This window comes from Tursiops truncatus, chromosome 4 (genome assembly GCF_011762595.2).
Source record: "Tursiops truncatus isolate mTurTru1 chromosome 4, mTurTru1.mat.Y, whole genome shotgun sequence".
Taxonomy (NCBI): domain Eukaryota; kingdom Metazoa; phylum Chordata; class Mammalia; order Artiodactyla; family Delphinidae; genus Tursiops; species Tursiops truncatus.
The window spans coordinates 76586525-76612967 of record NC_047037.1 but is presented as its reverse complement, the minus strand read 5'-3'; the positions used below and the strand labels follow the sequence as shown (position 1 = coordinate 76612967).

Here is a 26443-nt window from a genome sequence, read left to right as displayed (position 1 = left end):
GTTTCTTTTTTTCTCTTTTTATTATCTTATTTTCTAGGCTTTTTGAGGGAGTTTCAAGAGGGGGGATTTTTAGTCAGCTTCATCTTAATGCCATGTCTGGAACTCAAGCCACTGAATTATTATTTTTTAAATATATTTAGACCTAGGTCAACAAATTCAAATGCAAGAAAAGGGTTAAATTTCTTCCACAAGTGTTGGCAAAATCTGTAGAAAAAAAGAGGAACAGCCTTTAATAAAGAAAGTTACAAAGTATACAGTCATTGAGGAGGAAAGCTTTCAGGAGTGTAGGAGGGGTTGCTCCTCCTCCCACTGCCAACTAGCACAGACAGACAGACAACAAACGAGGTCATGCCCAGACAGTTACCCCAACAGCAGAAACCAGTGAAGATGGGTCTCGGATGGTGAGTGATCATTCTTATTCTTGAAAGGCAGTTATGAGTTAAGTGACCTCAGTGTCAGGCTGAGATCGAGGATGGTACTGTTTTCTGTCCTTCCTGCCCAAGAATGCTAATTATGTATTAAGGATGTATTTATGCAGCAGGAATATCTGGGAGAAAGAGCAATCTATGCTATGGAAGATTAGCTAGAGTCTTGAAGCCATTCGCACCTTCTTGCTCCATCACTCTAAGATGATCCCATACCTCCAAGGCAGGAGAGCTTTTAAAAAATGTCTACCGAAGATATTTGACTACTAATTAAAGATGAGAATTATGGAAATGTCAAAATGTTTATTGGTTGTTGGGGGTTTTTTAAGTGATTTAATTTTGATTTTTGAAAATTTTTTTCAGATATTTAAATGTTACAGTTACTGATTTCAAGAATCAGGAAATTTTAAAATGTCTGTACAAGTATAACAAATGACAGGGAGTAAATTCAATGGACACCAAGGTCAGTTTGGCCTGGGGGTGGGGAATGAGATAGAGAAAGTAGAAGGAGAGAGGCTGAGGAAAAGGAAGAGGAATAAGAGGTGTAAAAAGCAAATGCAGAACCCAGATCATGAGTCACAAAGAGGCCACGGGAGATTCTGAGCAGGGTGAGGTAGCAGAAGGAGGTAGAGTAATTCAGTTAGCTACAAGGTATTGAATATGCATGATATGCTGTGTAGTTTACTAGTGTGATTTCACTGAATTTTAATCTTCACAGTGACTCTCAGGCAGATGATATCATCATTGTGTTTTATGGATGAGATAACTGTGGCTTAAAGCAGCTAAATAATTAACTCAAGGTCACGCTGGTCATAAGGAGTAAAAATGTTTCTTTCCACTTTGTCCTGCACCACAAGGTTTCTCCATGTCCCGGCAGGCCCCCATGGCAGTGACTTACTGGAAGAAGTCACATCCACCCTTCTCTTGGATGGTGGCAGCTGGGGTCACTGGTTATTTCTTATTGTTCTTTGAAAATCTACGTAACCCTCGTCTATCCAGTGCTTACTGGTTTGGTAGACAGCTTTGCTGCTTTTATTTCAGAAGATTAGAATTTAATTTCCAAGTAAAGACTCCTTTTCCCTCCAGTGAAATTTTGAAATGTTACCCACGTATGAAGTGAGCAATTTCAGAATATATAATTTTGTGGAACCACAGAAGTGGTACCTTATGCTAACACTGCCTGCAGATGTCTATAGAACCACAGGCCACTGTCTATACTGTTCTTGTTAAGATTCTCTTTGTTTCACAGTGCCTGAAAATTGACCATGAACAGGAAATTTTAAAATATAAATGGCCAATACTATTTAGTCTTATCTGAAATAAAAGAAATGCAAATTAAAAGTGAAATGTCATTTTTCTTTTATCAACTTGGCAAATATTTTGTTTGAAAAGCAAGCAAGCAAGAATCCTATGTGTTTCTAAGGAGGGAGGAACATTTATATCCTTATTACCTGTTGATGATAATATAATCTTTCTAGACAATAATCTAGTGATACATACCAAAAGCAAAATGCATACGCCTTTTAACCAAGTAGTTCAACTTTTAGGAATTTATTGTAAGGGTGCAAGCATATTTTTCTTGCCATTGTTTCTCATAGGGAAAATCTTAGAAACAACTTAAATATCTAAACATAAGTAGTTGGTTAATTATGGAACATCCATGATGAAATACCATGCAATCATTAAAAACTCTATTGTAGAACAATTCTTAATGTATTTTGTATAAGACAAAAAACAGAATGTACACTGCTACTACTTTTATACATGATACCTCTATACATACAATGTTAGAAATACAGATGATTTTTATTTTCTACTTTGTGCTTTTGAACTTGGATCACATCTGCAGGCAGAAAAATAAAACTAGATATTTAAGAAAAAGTAACCAATAGCTGGCTTCTCTCAGAAAAGCAGTCAGCTACCTAGTGGTATGTGATCACTCATAATTTGTGGAGTTCCACTGTTAGGGCTTTGGCCCTTTATGTTTAACTTTTTTGTCTCTTAACTCCTTCTCAAAATATACTCACTCTACCCATAAATCATTAGATCCTGATAAGCCTATTTTCATAGAATATTCTATGTGGAAGAGACCAGAGTGCTCATTTCCTTATTTTACAAATGGATCTCATGGCTCTGGAGTGAGCTGCACGGTGAAAGGAAGAACAGTGCAGGGGTTAAGTGGCCACAGTTAGGAACCAAAGTGCTAGTGTTTCTGTCCCGGATTCTTTCACTTTCTAGCTGTGTGACCTTGGACAAATTGCTTAACAATTGAAATCCTTAGTGTTTTACTGTATAATTGGGATAATTGTGATAATTGTGAGATTTTAATGAGATAATCCATGTAAGGTACTTAGAACCTTGCCTCGATAAGTACTCAGTGATTATTATTATTGTTGTTGTTTATTACTATTACTGTTAGGATTAAGAAATAGAAGGGAGGTCATTTGTCCAAGATGATACAGCTACTTGATGTCAATGCTAGGATTAGAATCAGGAAAGTTTTTTCCCAGCAGAAGTGTTCAATCCCCTCTGAGCCTGTCAGGACAACCCTAGGCTGGGCTCCCAGGGGAGCTGACAGTGAAACAGGCAGAGCCCAAGGACAAGACCAGCCACTTCCAGGAAATGACTCTGATCACAGTGGGAAGCTAAATGCTGGAAAGGAGGATGAGGGTAGGGAAGCCAAGAGCCAAGTTAGATGCAAGGATGAAGCCAGGAGCAGAGAACTAGTACAGGAGAGAAAAGATGGCTCAGAGACCCTCCTGAGGGTTTTTAGACCACCAGCTGTGGGCTTCATGGGAAGTCAACATAATTTAAACACCCAAGGTCTGGGTAATTAAGTAGACAAATGGGGTGCATGGGGGAATTGCAGGTATAGCTGTGAGAAGATGCCTGGCAAGTAGTACTCATAGAGGATGAGGTGGACACTGGGAGGGGTTAGAACAAGGACACTCTCTCCCCCCTGCCCCAAGCCCAGGCATCCATTGTGATTATCCTAAAGTCACAGCCTACATTTGAAGAACCATAAACAAGCAAAAATACGATAAAATTTGCTTTAAAAATGCCTCGGGCAGCAGAGTGCAGAACTGAGTTAACAAGGAACTCATTTAGGAAACTATTAGGCTAATAGGACTATAGGAAACTAATTCAAGGAGAGGCGTTAAGGACATAGAACCAGGGCAGTTATGGTAGGGTGAGAGAGGAGAGGATGCATTTAGGAGATATTTACATACCAAAATTGATAGGATTTGGTTTTTGACAGATATGGAGCTTGGAAGGAGAGATTTAAGTGTACAGTGGCATCCTCACAAAATGGAGGATATAGCAAGTGGATTGGGTTTGGGCTAGGGGAAAGAGGACAGAAGTTGAATTCATTTTTTAACATGCTGAATTTGAGATCTCTTGGAGCAGCTAGATGGTGATGTCCAAGTAGACAAGTGGATATACAAGTGTGAAGCTCAAAAAAGAGGTATGGGCTGCAGAAAACATTAAGAGGCTTCAGCACAAGTATAGGTGATAGTTGAAATTCTCGTTGTGGGTGAGATCACTAGGGAGAGGGGATGGTGAATTGAGAAGAAGCCAAGGATGGAAGCTGGAAAATTTTGACATTTAAGGAGGTAGATGAGGATAAAGAGTCCATAGTAGACACCAAGGAGGGACTAGAGAGAATGGGAACAGAGCAGGAGAAAAGTGATGTCATAGGAACCAGGGGAGGGGAGAGATGCAAGAAAGAGAAGGACAGCTGTACACCTGAAACTAACATAATATTATAAATCAACTGTACTTCAGTTTAAAAAAAGAGGAGGACATGTTCATGGAAAGACAAAGCATATTTACCAAATTTCTACACTGAGCACATGAGATACAGAAAAAGTGACTCTAGGGACTAAGGGTTAAGGGTTGGTTGTGTCCCCTCAAAATTTATATGTTTTAAGACTGTTGGTACAGAGTCTTAAATTGCTTTCCAGAAAGGTTATAGCCATTCACAATCCCACAATCAGTAGTATATGAAAATACCATTCTTCTTAATGGTATCTCAGGATGTGACTATATTTAGAGATAGGGTCTTTACAGAGATAATCAAGCTAAAATGAAGTCATTAGGATGGGCCCTAATCCAAGATGACTGATATGCTTAAAAGTAAGAGGAAATTTGGACACAGAATCATGCATAGAGGGAAGACCATGTGAAGAGACTTGGAAAAGATGGCTATCTACAAGCCAAGAAGAGAGGCCTAGAAGAGATCCTTCCCTTAAAACCCTCAGAAGGAGGGTTGTTTCAACCACAAAGTTTGTGGTACTTTGTTATCACAGTCCTAACAAACTAATCCACTTGGTGGGTGTACATAATCCTTTGGTGAGGGTGCAAATAGCCAGAGAAAGAAACTGTGAATAAATATCTCAGAGAGGTTGGTGAGGGACCAATAAAGGATTAGGTCACCTAAGCTAAAAGGAGAAAAATATTTCAAAAAGTAGAGGGTAGTCACGGTGTCAAATTCTGCAGAAAGGTGAAGTAGGAAAATGACTGAAATGTCAGTCCAGAGGTCCGTGGTGACCTTTGTGGAGCACACGCCCAGCTGAGTAGAGGGGGTAGATCTTAGAGAGCTGAGAACAGAGACAGCAGATAGATCACTCCCACAAAACATTAGGTGATGAAAGGGGACCTCTTCACTGAACCAAACTCACTTCTGCTGTCCATAAAGAGCCACACGGAGACACCCTAGAGTCAATCGGCCAGACCTGGAGTCTCCTCTGCTTTCTGCAGCTGTCATTTCACATGTTGGATTTGTGGTACTGACATAGATTCCATTCTCTTTTGTTAAGCCATAAGAAATGTGTTTTTCAAAGCTTCTCAGAGATGAACCCTATGATGAATCTGATGTTGTAAGGGGGATGTTGTAAGACTGTGGTGAACCTAATGATGTAAAGGAAAAAACAAGCCTGAGTGGAATTTGGGGGATTATTATAACTTAGGTCAATAAGCAGGAAAAAACATAGTAGAATTGGAATAGGGAAGTATTAAAGCATTGTCTTAGAAAGCTTGGAAGTCAAAATGAGTTTAAAATTTGCCTTCTGTAGCCTCAGGATATTATTGGCCAAGCAATGCAAATGTCACACTTCTATATTATTGGGGATCAAATTAATCAGGTTTGACTCTACTAAAAGATCTAATAAAAATTTTTTAAATGAACATTTAGCAAAATAAATGAATTAGTCAATAGCAGCCAGGAAATAACCATGGGGTAAAACCTGAAATAAATAAGTACCCAAAAGATAAACCTAGATCATCACCTCCATCTTACAACTATTTTCAACCGAGTAAACAATAAATCTTTATCAAGAACCTGATAGTTTTAAGGCAGTATGGAGGATACAGAAGAAAAAGCAGACATACAATTTTTATAATCTAATTGGGAATGGAAAACAACAATTATGAAGTGACAAAAGCAATCCAATGCCGTTAATAATTAAGTGATTTAAAAATATACAAATAACAAAAAAATGTTCATTTTCAGTAGACATTGAAGAAACACCAATGAGGTGTTTTCACTTATCAGATTAAACAGTTAAACAAATAATCCAGTTACAAAATGGGCAAAAGACATAAAAACATTTCCCCAAAGAGGATATACAGATAATAAGTAAGCACATGAAAAGATGTTCGACATCATTATCCATTATGGGAATGAAAGTTAAAACCATAGTGAGCTATTATCGTACACTTATCAGAATGGCTAAAGTAAAAAATAATGGTAACACCAAATGCTGGCAGGTTGCAGAGAAACTGGATCACTCATACGTGGCTGCTAGGACTGTAAAATGGTGCAGCCACTCTGGAAAAGCGTTCGGCAGTTTCTTACAAAACTAAACATACATTTACCATATAACCCAGCAATTGCATTCTTGGGCATTTATCCCAGAGAAATGAAAACCTATGTTCACACAAAAAACAGTACATGAATACTCATACCAGCTTTATTCTTAATGGTCGAAAACTAAGGGGAAAAATGTCCTTCCTTGGGTGAATGATTAAACAAACTGTGCTACACATATACCATGAAATACTACTCAGCAATAAAAGGAAAGAACTACTGGTACACACAGAAACTTGAATGAATCTCCAGGGCTAAGTGAAAATGCCAATCCCAAAATGCTACTGTGTGATTCCATTTATATGACATTCTTGAGACAACAAAATCACGGAGATGAGAACAAGTTGGTGGTTGCCATAGTTAGGGGTGGTGGGGAAAGGAAGAGGTATGTGTGGCTACAAAGGGATAGCACCAGGGAGCCTTGTGGTGGTGGAACAGTTCTGTATCCTGATAATGGCAGTTGTTACATGAATCTACACGTGTGATGAAACTGCACAGAACTACACACACACACACAGAGGAGTGCACATAAAACATAAAACTGGTGAAATCTGAATAAACTCTGTGGATTAAACCAATGTCAGTTTCCTGATTTTGACATTGTACTAGTGTTATACAAGACATTACCATTGGGGGAAATTGGTTGAAGGGTACATAGGGCCTCCCTGTACACATTTTTTCAGCTTCCTTTGAATCTTTAATTATTTCAAAATAAACAGTTTAAAATGTAATTTTAAAAGACAAAATTTTCATCTTCACTAAGTATTAAGGAAATGCCAGTGTAAACACCAATGAGATATATTCATTTATCAAATTAATAATTTATATTTCATTAGGGGATGGGGGTATTAATGCTCAGAGTATACAGGAAGAATGGTTCTTTCATATACTACTGATTGTGGGATTGTGAATGGCTATAACTTTTCTGGAAAGCAATTTAAGACGCTGTATCAAGAGACTTAAAAATTCAGATACAAGCACACTTGGCCACTGCCTATTTCTCTATGTTCTAAGTAATTTTTTCAGTTCATTCAGCACCTTTGTTCCAGGCACTATGCCACACATTTGAAATATACCAAAGACGAGCAAATATGATTTCTGTCCTGAAAGAGCTCAGCTTAGTGGTAAATATATCAAATGTGGTGATATTTTTATGAGTGAAGTGTGTGGGGTTCCCCAGGAGCACAAAGGTGTCTGTTTTCTGTTTGTCTGTAGGTAGTATTGTGTCTTAGATAAGTGCCAGCATTTTGAGTCCGTCGGGCTGGTGTCAAATAATAAGTAGTTAATAAGTGATTTTGTACTTATTAGTGATGTCACCTTGGGGAAGCTATCCAGCTCCCTGAACTTCAGTGCTTTCATCTGTAAAATGAGGCTACTGGTACTCACCAATGCTATGAGGGTTATAAGAATTTATAATGGATGTAGAGTCTTGTGAAAATGAAATATTTTAGGCTTCACATTCTTTTCTTTAAAATCTATTATTTCCTATCTTTTAAATGAAGTCTTAAATTTCTTTGGCTCTGCCTTTTCTGACTCAGTTCTAGCAAATGGATTTTTACCTGTAACTCAAAAGTTGCTATAATAGACCTCCTAATTATAGATAAGAGAAGGCCAGGCTCAATGCAAGTGAATAAGGTGAAAGCCAAACAAAAAAGCCACCTAAAATATATTTATATGAGGTAGGATGCCAAAAACATTAAAATGAAACCCTGTCCTGTGATTGGTAATCAAGTGAGTGTCTTCATGAAGTTGTCCTTGAAACCCCCTTTGTAGCCTTTTGGACCTCAAATATTTTAGTTCTGTTTATCTGCTTTTAATTTATAAAGACGTTTTTGCTCATTAGTCATCATGGGTAACATATTCAAATTTATACTTCTAATTCTAGAAGATACATAAACTATCATTTTTCTTTATCATAAAAATACACTTATTTATCTTGTTCTAATAATTTCACCTTTAGGGATCTATATAATTAGACAGTCAGGGATGTTAACAGATTTGTGCACAAAAATGTTTATTACACCATTATTTACTATAATGAAAAATAAGAATCAACCTAAATTTTTCATAGTAGGTGAATGGTTAAGTAAACTAAAAGTGAAGTTGATGATGACTTCTTGATGACAGAAAAAAACATAAGACTATGGAATTATAAAGAAAATAATGCAGAGAAACAAGATAGCAAGCAAATACGTCAAAATAGTCATAGTGATTACCTCTAGATTGGTGGGTTTTAGAAATAGGGATTTCATTGCTCTGCTAAGGAGGATGAAATCAAGGTAAAAAGTCATCTAGCAGCAGGGTACAGACTCTAAGTCAGAAGTGGCAAACATAGAACACCTTTGAGACCCTCAGATAACAGAAGTGAGTGATGGAACAAGACAGGTGAGAGCTGGGAGACAGAAGCTAAGGGGGTTGAAAGTGTGGACCCAGCAAGACACTTCCCTATGGAAACCAGATCCTAAGGCAGAGGCCACTTATCTTCTTCTCTTCTGACTGAGTTGGGAGTGTTCCCATGATCTTCCCCCGGGGGGTTGGAAGGAAGTGGATTGGGAGCGAGGGGAGAACTTGATTGAGAGCTCAGTGGAGAAGGTGGAAATTCAAGGAACATGGAGAATTTAGACAGTAGGGAGTAGAAAAGTTAATGTGCCCATTCAGTGGCTCACCCAAGACTTTATTTCCAAGAGAATTCCCTGGCTGGTTAAGTGTTCATGGTTGCCAGAAAATAAAAGTTAAAAAAAGGAAAACAGGCTCAAACCCAGGCTCTTTAATGCCTCCAGCTGAATTTTCACACATACAGGCAGCATGATCCCTTTAAACACTACTTAGTTATTGATATCAGGGGCTTATTCAGTTCTGGGGGGCCTTAGGAAAAACATCTGCTTAAAGGAACTTTGGGCAGGTTACTTAATTCTCTAAGCCTCAGTTTCTTCATCTGTTAGAAGGTTGAATAGTTTCAGTTTTTCAGAGGGTAAGGATTAAGTGAACTAATGGAGGAATATGAAATGCGTGGCTCCAAGAAGGAAGGAACAGTGATGGCTGTGATGAGCAGGGACAGGGCTAGGAACTTACATAGGTGTTGTCCCTGGATCCTTACGATGACCGTGTGAGCTTGGTATTATTTTCCCCATTGAAAAAAAATGAGGAAATTGAGGTTTAGAGAGGTTTAGTAAGTTACTCAACATCACAAAATTAGTAAGGGGCAGAGTAGAGACATATACTCAAAAAAGTGCCAAACCACACCAAAAAAGTACGCTGATGCCTGACATTCTAATGATAGTCACATAGTATTATCAGTTAGAAATTAAACAGATTCAATTCTATATACCACTAAAACCTTGAGGTTGCCAGCTGTGTGTCCCTGAGCAAGTGGCCTAACTTCTCTGCAACTTAGTTCCCTCACTTGTAAAACTTTGTATGTTTTTTGTGCAGATTAAATGAAGTAATAGATTTAAAGTACTTAGCAGAGCACCTAGCTTATAAGCAATCAGCTAACAGATATTAACTTTAATAACATTTACTGGACCTGTTCCTTTGCTAAGCACCAGGAACGCAAAGGGGAATGAAACATGTCCCTTGCCCTTGTGGAACTCGGGACAGGAGAGCCATGTGAGCAGTGAGATTGTAGCACAATGAGGAAATAGCTATAATGGAAGAATAAGTAATGTGATTTGGGAGCAAGGAAGGTATAGATATTGTGAAAAGAGGAGGGGAGGATGGCCAAAAAAAAGGTTTCAGCTGTGAACTGTGGAATGATCTGGATCTTAAAGGAAGGGGAGCATTTTGCCGACAGAGAAGGCAGGAAAGGCATTCCAGACAGAAGGAACAGTCTGTGCAAAGGCAAAGAAGGCAAAAAAGCCTTGAAAGGATTTGAGAGGGTCAGGGAATAGTGAACAGTTCAAGTGTGACTCGAGGGTAAGTTATATGAGTTGACTGATAAAAGCAGAAGAGAAAACTTGGATTCAGGCTGTCAAGGGCCTCATGTGTCTTGCTAAGTAAGTGTGACTTCTGCCTATGAGGAACAGGGAGTAAGTCTTTAAAGCAAGGAAGTTTCAAAGTCAGATTGTTTTTGATGAAAGATAATGGTAGGGTAAAGGATAGTGAGAGGGAACCAGCCTGGAGGCTGCCGCAATAGTCCGGACAAATGGTGACAAAGATCCTAACATTGACCGCCATTGACATTGGAAGTGGGTGGGGAGGAAGGGGAAGTGAGGGGGTCACTTAAACACGTGTGAAATCCAAGGTGTGAAAATGGCTTGGTCCTTTCTTACCACAGTCATCCCAAAGGACCAAAACAAAAACACAGAAAACCTCTTTTAAAAATAATCTCTTTTGTTTGTATGCAAATAGGCCGTGCATAGTGAAAATGCAACTCAAGTGTGATGACAGATACAATATTCTGTCTTCAATCCATGAAACACAAAGATGGAACTGGTTTACAAATGCTGTCCTTCTTAAAAATTCCAACTCCTCACCTTAAAGCTGTAGCTAACCAGCGCAAGGCTTATTTGAAATTGTTTTCAGTCTTAAACCAGATATGTGGAAATCTATTTAAGGCACTTTTCAAAAGAAGCTTTACTGACATTGCTGCAGAGTAGGAAGAGCAACATCTTGTTTTACTGGAAAATTTCTTTCATATAGCAACACCTCTGCGGGTGGTGGACCTTTAGAATTTTCCAGATAAAGGTGTGTGAAGGGAACTGCAAAAATTACACTTCTATGGTTCTGCACCACCAACTTTAAAAATTGCAAATTCAAGTTGACAAATACATATTTTAAGGGTTCACAGAAGTCTTATGTGCATTGCTTTTGGTTACAAAGATGACACAGGGAAGTGAGCCTTTGGGTATGAAGTACCCCCTCCCTCAACCCTGCTGTGAAATGGAAGCTTTAAAAAATCCAGTGGTTTTTTCTTTTTTTTTTAAACAAGCTTAGTCATATTAGTTGTGTCCTGTATGCCCCAGTCTATTTTATTTTACTTTGTAGTGCACATTTTATTTATACTCCTATATAAATATTTTGCATAAAAAGGTGCTTTCTCAGGTCTTTGTGCTTCCCTAAATTTGAAATATACTGCCATTTGTTAAAATGTGTTAGTTTTGTTATGTATTGTATTCCCTCTTCTGCACACACAGCAAAAAATACATGAACTTAACTCTTCTAGCATCTTTTACATTTAGAATATTACCTCATTTTATTTCTTCTAACCGAGGTTATAAAGGAAATGGCAAATGTCAAACGCTTTGTGAAAGAAATGACAGTTTCTCAGAATGCGTAAGTGCATACTCTTAAGCAAGGGGCCTCTTTAAATTCAGAGATCACAATCTTCTGAACTGAGGTTTAATGTTCCCAGGTAATGCTAAAGATTGAAAGGATGTAAGTTTGGAATCAGATATTCACTGTTAGATTGTGAAAAGTTCCATCACCAATGTTGGCAATTTATTGTATCAATTTTTAAACTTGCCACTGTATATATTTCCTTCCTCTTGGAAAGATTTTATGTGGTTATGTTACCTGTTAACTATCTTTCGAGTAAACTATCTTTTGAGTAAACTATCAGAGAAAGTCCTGGGATTGTAAAATTGTATTGTAAACCTTACTGAATAGCTAGAGCACAGAATTATTAAATTAGTTAAGGATCACTGAGTCTACGCCTCCCTCAAGTGAGCTCTCTCGATTGTTCCACCCATGACTAATGGTCATGCAGACACTGTGACCATTTAAAATATGAAATATCTCTCAGAGAGCCTATCCTTGAGATGGAGGGCCTGGGGAAATTTTTCTTAACTGTGGCCTGCATGATCTAGTTAGAATCTGCCTCATGCTTTTAAGATGGTATTTGATCATTAGGACATCATATGTAACTGAAGTTGTTTATGTTGAAAATCAGTTGGTGACAAGTACCTTGACATTATTAGATCGCGTAGGTCTCCTGCACTCACCTGCAGGATCTGGGAGGACAGGGACCCTCTGCTTTTGTTCACCTTGGATCCCAGGACCAGCTCAGGGCCTGTACTTAATCAAGGCTGGTTAAGCATTTGTTGGTGAATGAAGGCAAATTAAAAAGTAGAAATTCCAAATGGTGCAATTACATCTGTGGATTTTTAAGAATTATTGAAAAATGGGAAATGTTAACTGAGATACAAAGGTCAGTGGGAACACAGGTGAAGCATAAAATGTATGTATTTGGACGTCACTAGAGTCTATAGTTACTACCAGTTCCCATACATGCTCTGGCACCAGCCTTGGTGCTCTGCCCAGCCCTTCCAGGAGGTGTTTGTGCACTCAGCAGGCAGGCAAGGCAGGAGGGATGCTCTAGTTGTGATCTTGCTGGTATAATCCTGGTCTCTGTCCACTGAGTTGTGAATTCCTTGGTTCCCTTGAGCTGCCGTTCTTCTCTGGCTCAACCTTGTTTCTGACCTGTGGTCCAGTTCCCCGCTGGTCCCTAGGGCCTGTCCCCCAGTGAAGGGCCTTGTTCCATGGGGACAAACAAGGAAGTGTCTCCATTCACCACACTGTAGATATCACACTTCTCAGAAACTCCTGATTCTGGGTGTGTCGTAGCACACCCCCACCCCATTCTGCCCTGTTGGCTCCTCACATGCTGGGGTTGTCGCCCCCAGCTCCATCTTCCTCCCTTTCCTCACTCACCCAGACCACTAAAGTAAGAGCTCATCTAAAGGCCACCCTCATCTCCAGTACAACAGTACTTCTTTTTCTAAAATGCATGTACCCTGACGCTTACCCTTTCGACAGTTTTTTCCTTAACCTACTTTTCAATACATGCTAATGTAATCTTCAATCCAAATAGACGTACTTTGCTGCTGAATATTAAGCCACCGTGTGATTTTTGAGAGAATGTTTTGTATTCACTTGATAGCATCTTGCAAAACAACTGTTGGTGCCTCTTGCCTTTCTGACTTCTTAGAGGACATCTAGGCAAAAGTGTATCACTGGGTCCTAGTTTCGGTGTTCAGAAGCTGATCAAATACAAGTTAAGAAACAATACACATGGCCTCTTTCTTAGCATGCATGAATGATAGGTGTGAATTTGCATCATGAGAAAGTGAATAGAAGGAGGGGCAGCTAGGGAGACCAAACAAGCCAGACTAGGACGGGAGGGGAGCCCGTGCTAGAGGTTGTAAGGGTGAGGGTCTCTCCTACCTTGTCGACCCACTTGCAGGATATAAATACTGAGGCTGCAGAATTTGGGCTCAGAGAAAAAGACTCTGATGCTTAACTATATAAAATCTTTTTTAAGTGTAGTTCAAGATTGTATCTCCTCCTCAAAGAAAAAAGAAACATTTTATTTCTAAGAATGTTCCTCCAGAAACATGGAACTGAAAGCTATTTTTTTTTTTACATTGATCTGGCCCTTAGAAAACAACAGGGGCTTTTTCTTTAATTTACCTAAGTAATTGACATAAAAACCTATGGCTCTGCACCAGAAAGATGCAGAAAATGTCAAAATAGAGGGCAGAACCACAAAACTGGAGATTTTTCCCTGCAACATTTTATGCATGGCATCTGATAAATGTGCAACATGGAGAAGTGAACCTCTGGACTGTGAAATTCATGCTAATTTCTTACCCACTAGTCTAGAAGCCCTCTAAAATGTCACATCGTTCACTTGGTTGCTTTACCAGGAATCATTGCATGTGGTGAGTGTGCATGTGTGTGTTTAATTAATAGATTTTATTTTTAAAACAGTTTTAGATTTACAGAAAAATTAAGCAGATAATACAGAGAATTCCCGTATACCCCCTACGCTGTACAGTTTCCCCTAGTATTATCATCTTGCATTACTGTGGCATATTTGTCACAATTAATGAACCAATATTGATACATTATTATTAACTAAAGTCCATACTTTGTCTCCCTCTTTGTGTTCTATGGCTTTTGACAAATTTATAATAACCTGTATCTACCATTACAGTACCATACAGAGTAGTTTCCCTGCCCTAAAAATCCCCTGTGCTCCACCTCTTCATCCCTCCTCAAGTACCCCGGCAACCACTGATCTTCTTACTGTCTCCATGGTTTATGTCTTTTTTAAGGATGTCATCTAGTTGGAATCATACAGTATATATGCCTTTCAAACTGGCATCTTTCATCAAGCAATATGCATATAAAGTTCTACCATGTCTTTTTGTGGCTTGATAGCTCATTTTTTAATCACTGAATAATATCCCATTGTGTGGACGTATCACAGTTTGTTTATCCATTCACTTATTAAAGGGCATCTTAGTTGCTTCTAGTTTTGGCAATTATGAGTAAAGCTGCTGTAAATATTCATGTGTAGGTTTTTGTGTGGACATAAGTTTTCAATTCATTTGGGTAAATACCTAGGAGCATGACCGCGGGGTCATATGGTAGGCTTATGTTAAGTTTTATAAGAAACTGTCAGATTGTGTTCCAAAGCGCCTATATAATTTTGCATTCCTACCAGCAATGAATGAGAGTTCCTTTTGCCCCACATTCTTATCAGCACTTGGTACCGTCAGTTTTGTGAATTGTAACCATTCTAACAGTTATGTAGTTAGTAGCTCGTTGTTGTTTTAATCAGCAATTCCCTAATGATATATGAAACTGAGCATCTTTTCATATGTTTTATTTGCCATCAGTATATCTTTGGTGACTTTGTATAATCGGATCTTTTGCCATTTTTAAATTGAGCTGTTTGTTTTCTTATCTTTGAGATTTAAGAGTTCTTTGTACATTTTAGATACCAGTCCTTTATCAGATTTGTGTTTTACAAATATTTCTACCAGTCTGTGGCTTGTCTTTTCATTCTCTTAGTGGTTAGTGTGTTTATGCTTTAAGGAGGAAGGTTCTAAAAATACAATTTTACAACAGCAGTAAAAGGCAAATGTCATAGCAAATGTTCTATGCTCTTTCTCAGGTGGTGTCAGGGAATCCTGTTTGTGGACCCAGCAGAGTTTCATTAAAAGTAGAGTCAGGGGCTTCCCTGGTGGCGCAGTGGTTGGGGGTCCGCCTGCCGATGCAGGGGACGCGGGTTCGTGCCCCGGTCCGGGGGGATCCCACGTGCCGCGGAGCGGCTGGGCCCGTGGGCCATGGCCGCTGAGCCTGCGCGTCCGGAGCCTGTGCTCCACAACGGGAGAGGCCACAACAGTGAGAGGCCCGCGTACCGCAAAAAAAAAAAAAAAAAAAAAAAAAAAAAGTAGAGTCAGATGCTGGGGTGGCTGACCAACCTGCATGATTAGAGGTTGTGCGACAAGGCTGGGAATAAGAACAGGACCCAGCCCTAGGCTGCATCACTTCTAAATAAAGAAAAATTCAGAAACTGTGTTTACAGTCCAATCCCGGGCCCCCTGCATGGATTATACCATGTGTAGGCTATGCATTTCTGTCCATGAATCCAAGTGTGTAAGAGATGATCACTTTTCCTATTTCTTAATCCCAACTCTGAGCCCCCATTCTGCCAGTCGGACAGGAGACTCCATCTTGATCATACAGGGGTGCCCTTCCCCTCTTGGGGCCCAGTCAGAATTCAGGAAGTTTGCCTGGTGCCTAAGAAGTGGTGGAAGTCCTAGTCTGTATTGGTTGCCATTGGCAGCCTTACTTTCTAGCCCACAGTGGTCTGTGAAGTCTGGCAGCTCTTTGCCCCACGCCACGGTGGGGAATGAGGTCACGTACTGAGGCTGGGTCCCCTGAGCCAAGGGCGCTGGCTCTCTAGGCATGAGCCACTGCCCCTGAGGTTGTTGTCTCTTTGGGAGCAGTGAGAGCGGTGCTTGATTCCCACTACACGTGGTCCCCATGCCCCTCTGCCCTCTCTCCCTTCTGCATCTCAAAGGCACTCTCCGTGTTGTCTCACCCTCTAGGGCACCTGTATTGTCTTTTCCAGGGGCTTTCACAAAAGTCCAGAAGTGCCTTTGACTTTAGATCTCTTCTGCTTTCTTCTCTGCAAAAATCTCTGTGTCAAGGAAGCTCAGAAGACAAACACTAATTAACATTTCAATAAATCATTTCTCTACAATTATTTGTGGAAACTATTTTATCCAGTATCAGAACCACCACCTGGAATACTTTTAGAGTGCCTCTTGACCACTGGCCACAGGAAGCCATTTATATAAAGCAACAAATACGAATGGAATTGGAAAATTCAGCTAAGTGTTTGGCTGTTTCCAAATACCACAGGTTTCTAGCTTTGCCTCCCAGAGTGGACCCTAACGATATGGTCCCAGAGGAACATCTCTTGAGCAAAGCTGAGCAAGGACATAGGGAAGGGATCTGTTTCCTCCACTCAGCCACCATCTATAAGCCGCTCCCCTCCTGCTGCTTTCCTGGTAGCCTTGGCCTCCTCAGACCTTACAGCACCTGGGAGTGAGGCAGTGGAGGAAGCAGCCCCACACAGAAGGCAGGTTTCTGAGGTTACCAGCAACTTCCTCCTCACTAAACACAAGGAACTGATCTTCATTTTGTTTGACCTCTTAGCATTTGAAACTGTTGACCGCCAACACTGTTGAACCCTCTGTCCTTGGCCCTGATGACCCTTGGTAAGGCCTCCTTATCAGATTTTCGAATGGCACAGGCTTGGAGGGATGGCTAATTTACAATGGATGACATATGTGGGATTCAGAGTAATTTCGATTGGCTGAACGCTGGCCCCAAATACTGATACACAAACAAGATGGGGCCAGAGGGTGGTGATCTGACTCGACATGTGAAAAAAATCATGGTCAGCCAACCTCCCAATGCAACTATTTACAGGCTAATTTGATCTCTGACTCATTAACAAAAGTGATCTTGTCACTGCACCTTTCATTCTGTGAGCAAAGAGACAGTTGACAAACTCAGGGAGATGGGTGCCAGTACGAGAGCCACCAAGTTGATTAGGGTTCTAGAGACCAAATCACATGAGGGACAGTTGAGGATGCTGACCATATTTAGTTGAGAGAAGAGACTATGAAGGAAATGTGTAATATCTGCTTTTGACTATTTGGAGGATTTTATATCTAGATAGATATAGATACAGATATAGACACACACATACATACATTCTGGTAGTTCTAGAAAACATGTCAAGGACAACTAGATGGTACTTATGGGGGTGAGGAGTAAGGAGTGGGAGGTTTGGGATTATTATAAAGAAGACCTTTGTCTTTTTTTAAATTAATTTTATTGGAGGATAGTTGATTTACAATGTTTTGTTAGTTTCAGGTGTACAGCACAGCGATTCAGTTATACATATACGTATATCCATTCTTTTTCAGATTCTTTTCCCATATAGGTTATTACAGAATATTGAGTAGAGTTTCCTGTGCTACACATTAGGTCCTTCTTGGTTAGCTATTTTATATATAGTAGTGTGTGTATGTTAATCCCAAGTTCCCAATTTATTCCTCCCCCCCATGTTTCCCCTTTGGTAACCATAAGTTTGTTTTTGTTGTCTGTGAGTCTGTTTCTGTTTTGTAAATAAGTTCATTTATATCGTTTTTAAAAATTAGATTCCACATATGAGCAATATGGTATGGTATTTGTCTTTCTCTGAAAAAGACCTTTGTCTTATAACTGTCTTATCAGGTAGTGAGTTTTCTAATATTAGTGAAAAGGCAAAGACTGGACATCCATCTATCAGAGATGATATCGAGGGGGGTCGTTACTTGAGTGAGAGACTGAATGACTTCTGAGGTCCCTTAAACAACCCTGCAACTCAAATTAAGTCATAGAGTAGGAGAATTCCATGACACTGTATCATCTTTTATTTCTGCTGCCTGTCTCATCTCCCTGCACTTCTATGTTACAGCTTTGGAGGAGGCTGCTCTAAGCAAGAACTAAAATAAATGTATGAAAGAAGGGATATGGAAAAAAGAAAACAAAAACCAAAACCCTTTTTTAAAAAAGGGCCTACTACATGCCAGAATCTGTGCTAGGTACCATGTATATATATGTATATATGTCATCCTATTTGACCCTCACAACAAGCTTATAAGATACTTAGTATTACTTCTGTGAGGAAACTAAGGCTCAGAGAAGTTAAGTAACTTCCCCAAGAGCACACAGTTATTAACTATTGGAGCTGGGGTTTGAACACAGGTCTCTGTCATCCCAAAGTCCAGTGTGGCGTGTTATTTTTACTCATCCTTTACTTATGGCAAATGATACTGCTTTTTAAAATTTTTAGTATTGACATAAGGATCCCTTTTAAAATAAATTTACTTAAAGTAAGTTAAGAAAAAAATATTGTACAAAGAATAGTACAGATTTTACATGGGTATGAAGTGGTACGAGTACCTAGAATGACTGAAGTTTGGGAAATACTATTCCAAATATTTTGATAGCAGGACTTTCCAATTTAGTCAACCTTATATTTTGATGGCTGAGTACAAGGAAGAGAAGAAAAGTTGAAGAGTAAGTTGAATGTGAATTAGTTCCCTGTGCTCTGATAGGTGGGGTAATTTCATGTGTTACAATAAGGAAACCAAATGGACCCTTTCAAATTAAAAACTATATGACTGTAAAATCCAGAGGAAAACCCCAGGTGGGGCCTATTCGAGTAAAGGATGACGTTTCCAAGGTATGCACACAGAGTGGCTGAGGGGAAGTAGTGGGAAAGAATGATCATCACCTTTCCAGTGATAGAAGGAAGATTTTTGTGGAAAGGTCAAAGTGAGAATTGGAAAGTCCGAAAAGAAGGTAGGAAAGTAGTAACGAAGACTAAACAGTGCAGAGCATGCTCTGTGTCGGGTGCTTTACATGCAAGACCTCATTTGTTTTTCACAACAACGCGGCAAGGAAGCTATTACTAGTCACAATTCATAGATGAGAAGATTGAGACTGGGAGGCGTTCAATAACTTGCCCAGGGTCCAGTGGCTCAAGCCAGGCTTTGCCCTTGGGCTGATCACCAGTTCCAAACCTGCACTACTTCCCCTGCACCACACGCCCTTGCTTGGGTGGACCTCCTCCACTCAGACAACATCAAGCAGTTTTCACTCTGTCACTCTTAATTTCTCCAGCCTTGCAGGGCACAGCTAGCCTCCAAGAGGTGGGGAGGCATGCTCAGAGGGGGGCTGCCTCTCTCCTGAGCTGCAGACTCAGAGGCACATAATTGCCCCCAAAATTGAGCAGAGGGCATTGTAGGGCCTGATCGGGTCAGAAAAAGAAGCTATGCGTTTGGGGCAGGATTATATATGTGAGGCCTATTTCTGCCTAAGCACTGGATTTGGAAAAATCCACTTGGAATTCACATACTTTCATACTTCTTCTTGTGACTTTTCCCCAGACTCAAGAGTACCATCGGCTTCCAGGAATAGCAAACCAAGGTAACAGAAACATTCTAGGCTACGACAATGAGGATTAGATTAGGGTAATCTGAAAATAGGGGCTGTGTAGGCTCATTGGGTTCTCACAGGATCCATGGAGTGAAACTCAATGAATGATTTTGTGGGGAAGGTGACAGGTGAAACACTGGGACTCTCTGCTCTCTCTCGTTGAGGACTGTCTCCTGCAACCCGGCCGAGCCAGACAGAGCATCTGGCACATGGCTGCCCAGTAAAACATTTGCTGAACTGAGCTGACTCTTTACCTGTAGACCTCTGTAATCTGTCAGGGAAGGTGTCTTTGCCATGTTTGTGGCGGGGCTGTCTTTGGGGGGTTTCCTCAGGGCTTTACAGTCACTCGCTCTCAGGAGTGCATCTGTAGTCATTCTCATCAGTGGAAATGCCCACCTGTCAGCAGAAGTTATCTGGAACCAGCGAGAACACTGTCACTGTCTGTGGTGTTATTTCTCTCTGGTCAGTTCCCCTTTCTGCATTTGAGATCTAGCCTCAGCCCTGACATTCTTTCTCTATTAGGAGTGTTGGGAGGTATGGGGAGCTCACAAAGGCTCCTCTTCGTTTATTCTTAATACCTTGCTTCTGTGTTCCTCGGGAATGCCACTGGGCTTATGCCTCTGGTCTCTGGGAGCTGCAGTGGATGGGCATTTGTGACAGGTATGTTCTTATGAAGCTTGTATGCCTGGGGGAGCATGGTATGGGATCAAGCTGCATCTGGGGCAGATGTTCAGAGGTGGGGCTGACAGCCAACAAGGGAGTGGGTAAGAAGGGGTGAGGGGTACGTGTTTAAAACCTTTGACCATTAGGCTTGATTCTCAGACCAGCTACGTCGGAGGTGGGACATTATTGAACCGTGTCTCTTCCAGTCAGATCCCTTTGTCTGCTTTGGTGAGCTAAGAGACGCGACAGGCAGGAAATAGAGGGCACCAGTTACCAAACACTGGCAGTCGCTCTTGGCCTTGGAGTGCTGGGGGCTACAAGTAGCTCTGCTCCAGGAGAAGCTGTCCAAGTATGCTAGCCCTGACTGAGCCCCTTGTGCTAGTAGAAAGTCCAGAGGACGGGGACAAAACTTACACCCTCTGAAATGGCCTCTGCTTTCTTGTTTGGCCTTTCCCTTCTCCTGTCCAGAAACCTTTGCCCATTTCTTCCTCCCATCCAAGTGCCCCATCCCAATATTGGCCCCTTCTGGCACCAGAGACCAATAGCTTCTTTGGAAAGAAATAGTCCTAGGTCAAAAGAGAGCCCAGGCAGTGGTTTATCATGTTCTGTATACCATGAACATATTTGCATTTGCAAATAGGCTTAAAATAGTGCCTCCACTAATAGTTATTTAAGGCTCTGGAGAGACAGGTGAAAATAATTTTTGGCCAAGGGAACTTCCCACTCCTCTCAAATTGTAATAACTGAGGAGTTGACCTGTTCCTCCCAACCTCAATCTTGGGACTTAGACTCTAGACTAAAATAAGTCAATTTAATTATGTGCACAAGTTCACAGTGTTATATTATATCTTCTGTTTGCTGCTACAGATACCACTAACTCTATTTACATGAGCTATCCTGTGTATAATGGAAGCTTTTTCAAATCTCTGCTCATTTGTGTGTTCTAAATACATTTATTGAATGCTTCCTACATCCTAGGTACCGGGTTTCTAACAGGGAGCATAAAAGACATGGTCCTTGTCCTCCTGAAGCTTCTAACCTAGTGGGAAAACAGTGCTAATTAAATAGTCACACTAAAAAATGACCATATAGCAACAGTGCTTTGAAGAGAAGAAATGGTTCTTTGTGACTGTGCTCACTGTTCAATAACTATGCCTTTGAGCTTGATATTTTGGCTCCTCTGATATCCCCAGATAACAGATGTCCCCTCCTGGTGGAGGTGAGGACTGGGTTTCATGAAATTGAGGCTAGGGTGGGAGGGGAGAGAACATGAAAGGTGAAAGGGTGAGCCAAGCTAGATTCCTTAGGAGAAGAATCAAGGTTCAGATACCATGCTTCAAAAATCAGATGGGCTTCCCTGGTGGCGCAGTGGCTGAGAATCCACCAACATGGGTTCAAGCTCTGGTCCGGGAAGATCCCACATGCCGCGGAGCAACTAAGCCCATGCGCCACAACTACTGAGCCTGCGCTCTAGACCCCGCGAGCCACAACTACTGAGCCTGTGCCCCACAACGAGAGAAGCCACCGCAATGAGAGGCCCGCACGCCGCAACAAAGAGTAGCCCCCGCTCTCTGCAACTAGAGAAAGCCTGCGCACAGCAACGAAGACCCAAAGCAGCCAAAAATAAACAAATAAATACATTTATTTAAAAAAAATCAGATAGAGGTGGGAGTTGAGTTTAGGGGTCTCTGGGCCAGGAGATTGAAGCTGTGAAGACACAGAACTAGAGCAAACATGTCTAAACAAGCGAGGAGGTGGTGGGGAGTTTCCTGGAGTCATTCAGAGTCCAAGCAAGTGGGGACACTTCACCTTTCATGGACAGGAAGGACGGATAGGGCCCTAGGCTGAGCATATAACCCTTTATTAGACACTTATCCTCATCTCGAATCTGATATAGAGACCTTCTGAGCTGCACATCAGAGTACACTTAGGCTGAGGTTTGGGAGAGAGAAACCATTTTGAATATATGTAGAAGAAGAAAAGTATCCAGCACTTTCTGTCTCTCCATCAAGATGGGAAAGGTCCCATTCCCTGTTCTCCCTCCTTTCGTGAATATGATTTCTTTCCGAGTTCCATTTCCTATTTAGATAAATTAACTTGAGTTTAACTCTTTTATTATTTTTTAAATTAATTAATTTATTTTTTGGCTACAATGGGTCTTCGTTGCCACACGCAGGCTTTCTCTAGTTGCAGGGAGCAGGGGCTACTCTTCGTTGCGGTGCGCGGGCTTCTCATTGTGGTGGCTTCTCTTGTTGCGGAGCACGGGCTTCAGTAGTTGTGGCACACGGGCTTAGTTGCTCCACGGAATGTGGGATCCTCCTGGACCAGGGCTCGAACCCGTGTCCCCTGCATTGGCAGGTGGATTCTTAACCACTGCGCTACCAGGGAAGCCCAAACTTAACTCTTAATAGCTAAAAACAAAAGACATTTCTCCTTTCCAGATAGCATTTGCATTTTAACAGGGGCTTTCAAAAAATGCCTTTACCCAAGGAATGAGTAATTTGGGAATTCCAAGTACCAGGGTTGGGTTAGTACATGGAATGGGGAGAAGATTGTGCCCTTGAAACTTTGGTTTTCTCTTTTTGACCGTGATTCTGGTTCTGAGAGAACAGGAAGGGGCTCCCTTAGGTTGCCGGAATTGGCATGGCTGCCTTTTGGTAAGTTCTGTGGGTCTTATTCATGGCAGGCAGAGCCCCTAATTGGATGTTTACAGACTCAGAGAGAGGAACTTGTAAAACTTTGCATGATACTTACCCATAGGAACTTTTTGGCAAAAGGGGAAAAGTGGTTTCCAAAACCATTGATAATTTGAAAAAGCAGTGCTTCTTGACTCAGAAAGGTTCGATTCTAGATGCGACTAGGAAAACTGGGCATCTGTCTCATACACAAACTTGCTGCTGGGAGACTGGAAAAGCTAATTACTATTGCCATGTTACGCTCCTTCTTCTGGGCAAGTGAGGGGAATGGACTCAATTTTAAGACTTTAGTTACCTGCAATATTGGGGAGTGAAGAAAAGCATCCCCCTGCTCCTTATGAATCTGCCTAGACATTTCTTCTTTGTACCTAGGCATCTTTGATACTGCTCCCCTCATATCTGTGTGGAAACACTGTGCTCCCAAATGGGTGAGCAAAAGGACAGCTAACGAAAGGAAGGCAGTGTTAGGTAAGAAACTTCTCCACCAATGAGGGCCCAAAGGGATTTGCTCCAAGAAGAGACTGGAAACCAAGTCAGACATATGATCCAGCCTAAGCTAGGAGATGTGGCTGGTGGGGAAGCTCAAGGAAAGCAGAGCTCAGGATGGGTGACGTGTGTCCGTACCAATCACCTCCCATGTCCACCAGACACCAGGAAGTGTTCACGTTTTCATCAAGGCATCACTAATGCCCATCTTCTTTCATGTCATGCCTGCTGCCCCTAAGCTGGTTCGGCCTCTTCATCTCAAGGTCTACAAGCCTTTAACATTGGCTTTCTTGATCACCCTGATATCAGCCCTCGCCTCCTTCCTCAGGCCACTGACAGGACTATTTTCTTTAAATTTTCATTACATAATTCTTTTGCTCCCACACTATTAATCCCAAACTCCCAATTTTCTATCAAATCAAATATAAACTCTTTATCTGACTTTCTAGGCCTTGTTAAGCTATCCTACGCTGCTTACAGAAACTCATTTCCCATTATTTGTCCAGAGTCAACCATCAACCTCTCTTCCAGTCCAGCCTGATTTTCTTACTGTCCTATGAAAAGACCATGGTACTTCCCTTATTTCCAGGTGTCGTAACATTACTATATTTGATTGTAGCTTAGGAAGTTGCCAAAGACTTTTATACTAGTAGGAAACATTGAACACAGGGTTCTGCCTCTGTTCTTATACATGTGCATGCACTTCAAGAATATGGCTAAAGGGCTTCCCTGGTGGTGCAGTGGTTGAGAGTCCGCCTGCCTGCGCAGGGGACACGAGTTTGTGCCCCGGTCCGGGAAGATCCCACATGCCGCGGAGCGGCTGGGCCCGTGAGCCATGGCCGCTGAGCCTGCGCATCCGGAGCCTGTGCTCCGCAACGGGAGAGGCCACAACAGTGAGAGGCCCACGTACCGCAAAAAATAAAATAAAATAAAATAAATAAGAATATGGCTAAAATACTTATCCAGCTAAACTCAATCAAACATTTAAAAGTGGTTCATCAGGAGGCAGCAGTTTTTTGAGACATATTAACTGGATGCCTAGGATGGTACTTCTTCAGGAATCTGTTTGAAGGGCTGTCCTGGGAAGAATTGTTGGAAGCTTGCAAAGGCTTTCAAGGACAGAGGCAGATAGCCACCACATCGAGGTCTGGACAATCAACAATTGCTAACATGAAAGGAAGACAGAAATTCTCTGAGAAAGATTCTGTTACGCAGTGGCCTAGGCTGACAAGTCTCTGGAGTGGGAATATCAGAATGAGTGGGCTTAGGTGGAGCGCTGGGTAGAAGCCTCATCTGCTCTAACAGAACTTGACTCTCTCCAGCAAGCACTAACACCCCTAGCTTACTCTGTTCCTGTCACCAGAGGACAGATCTGAGACCAAATCTGACCTACTTTTAAGTCCCAGGTCAGTTATCACCATCTTCACCCCACCCTTCCGGACTATAGGAGTGCTTGCTGTTCTCCATCTCTTCTGAAGCCTTAGACCACATGTCAGCTCAGCAGACCCTCCACAGACCCTGGGATCCTCTAAATGCACCCTACCATATACTATGCTAAAAATAAGAGGAATGGAATTGGGTGGGGGCAGGGAAAGGTGGTGTGTCCAGGTTTTCTCCCTTATTTTTCCTCCCTCCTGGGAATGGAATGAGAAGCTTCAAGGTAAACTTAAAAGTTATAAAGTTCAACCACCCACCCAATTCAAGCATCTCTCTTAAAATGTCTCTCTGCATTACTACCCCACTTTTGCTTGAGCAAGTCTGGTGATGAGGAGCTCATTACCTCACAAGAAAGTCCAGTCCTTGGTTGTACCACTCTATTCAAAGTTCTTCATTATCTGAAGCTGAGCTCTGGCTCCCTGTAACTTCCAATTATTGGAACTACTGGCCCTTTAACAACAGTGCATGTGTCTTCCTGTGGGAGGGCCATTAAATATTTGCAGAGGGCCATCAGGTACTTACAGGCTTCTCTTCTTTAAGTTAATTAATCCCAGGCCTTTTAACTGTTCCTCATTTGACATACTTTCACTATTCCCCGGTGAATCCCTTGATAAACTCTAATTTGTCATTGTCATTCAAGTATAACCACAAGTGATGTGGTCTGATTAGCACAGAGCACAGTGACCACATTCTACACTAAGAGTGAATTAACTTTTGGTTAGCCTTGCCATGCGAACGCTTATATGATTTTTACATTTACTATGGATAAGCTACTTCTCTGTTGTCTACTTAACTACTTCACTTAAGTGCAGATCTTCATGTGGACCCTGAGATTCAGCATGCTAGTATCCCACTTTCTTTTCAGGCTTTATAAATATTAATTCAGCTTACCAACTGACCAGCAGCTATCTGGCTCATTCTTGTGCACATTTTTATGCACATCTGCACATTTGAAAGCAGAAGTATGATTTCTGTGCTTTCATTCATAGTTTTACTAAATATGTGAAAGTGAAAAAACAGCCCCACAGCACCCACCATGGTATCAGTCTATTAAACAAGAATGATTCCTGGCACTCAGTTGTTGAGTGAATGAATAAATCAATACCTTGTCCTCATTCCCCATATTTAACCCATCATCATGTCCTGCTGGCTATAATCCTGCTTGAACCTATAAACTTCTACCTACTTTTGCCACCACAACCAAAGGCCATCTTCTTTCACTTCAACAACTAGAGTAGCCAACTGATTGGTTTTCTGGCTTCTGCCCTGATTCCCTACTATCCATTTGCTACACAGCAGCCAGTCATCTTCAAAATGCAAACCTGATTATGTCACTCCTCTGCTGTTGATGTTGCTCTCAGAATAAAGACCAAAATTCTTAACTGACCCATAAAATGAGCATGGTCTGACCCTTGCCGACCTCTCCAATCTTGTCCTCCACTGCTCTGTCCACATTGACCTCCTTTCATGTGCCCTCAGTGCCTTTGCACATGCTATTCCCTTTGCCTAGCATCCTTCCAAGTCACTCCCACAACCCTTCACCTACTTAGCACCTATTCAATCTGTTCTCTTTA

General features: G+C 41.3%; 1 protein-coding gene across 4 annotated transcripts in view; it reads left to right on the top strand.

Annotated features, from left to right (window-relative positions):
- The first annotated feature begins 302 nt into the window (after positions 1-302).
- The window catches only part of CD86 (CD86 molecule), a 62838-nt gene continuing 36697 nt past the window's right edge, over positions 303-26443 (top strand). The window contains exon 1 of one of the 4 annotated variants that reach the window (XM_073804175.1): positions 303-401. In XM_073804175.1, the coding sequence (XP_073660276.1) occupies positions 349-401 (53 nt within the window). In that variant the 5' untranslated portion in view covers positions 303-348. Of the gene's footprint in view, positions 402-20140; positions 20248-26443 lie in introns of those variants that run through there. The other 3 variants (XM_019923337.3, XM_019923335.3, XM_019923336.3) reach the window with 3 other exon arrangements.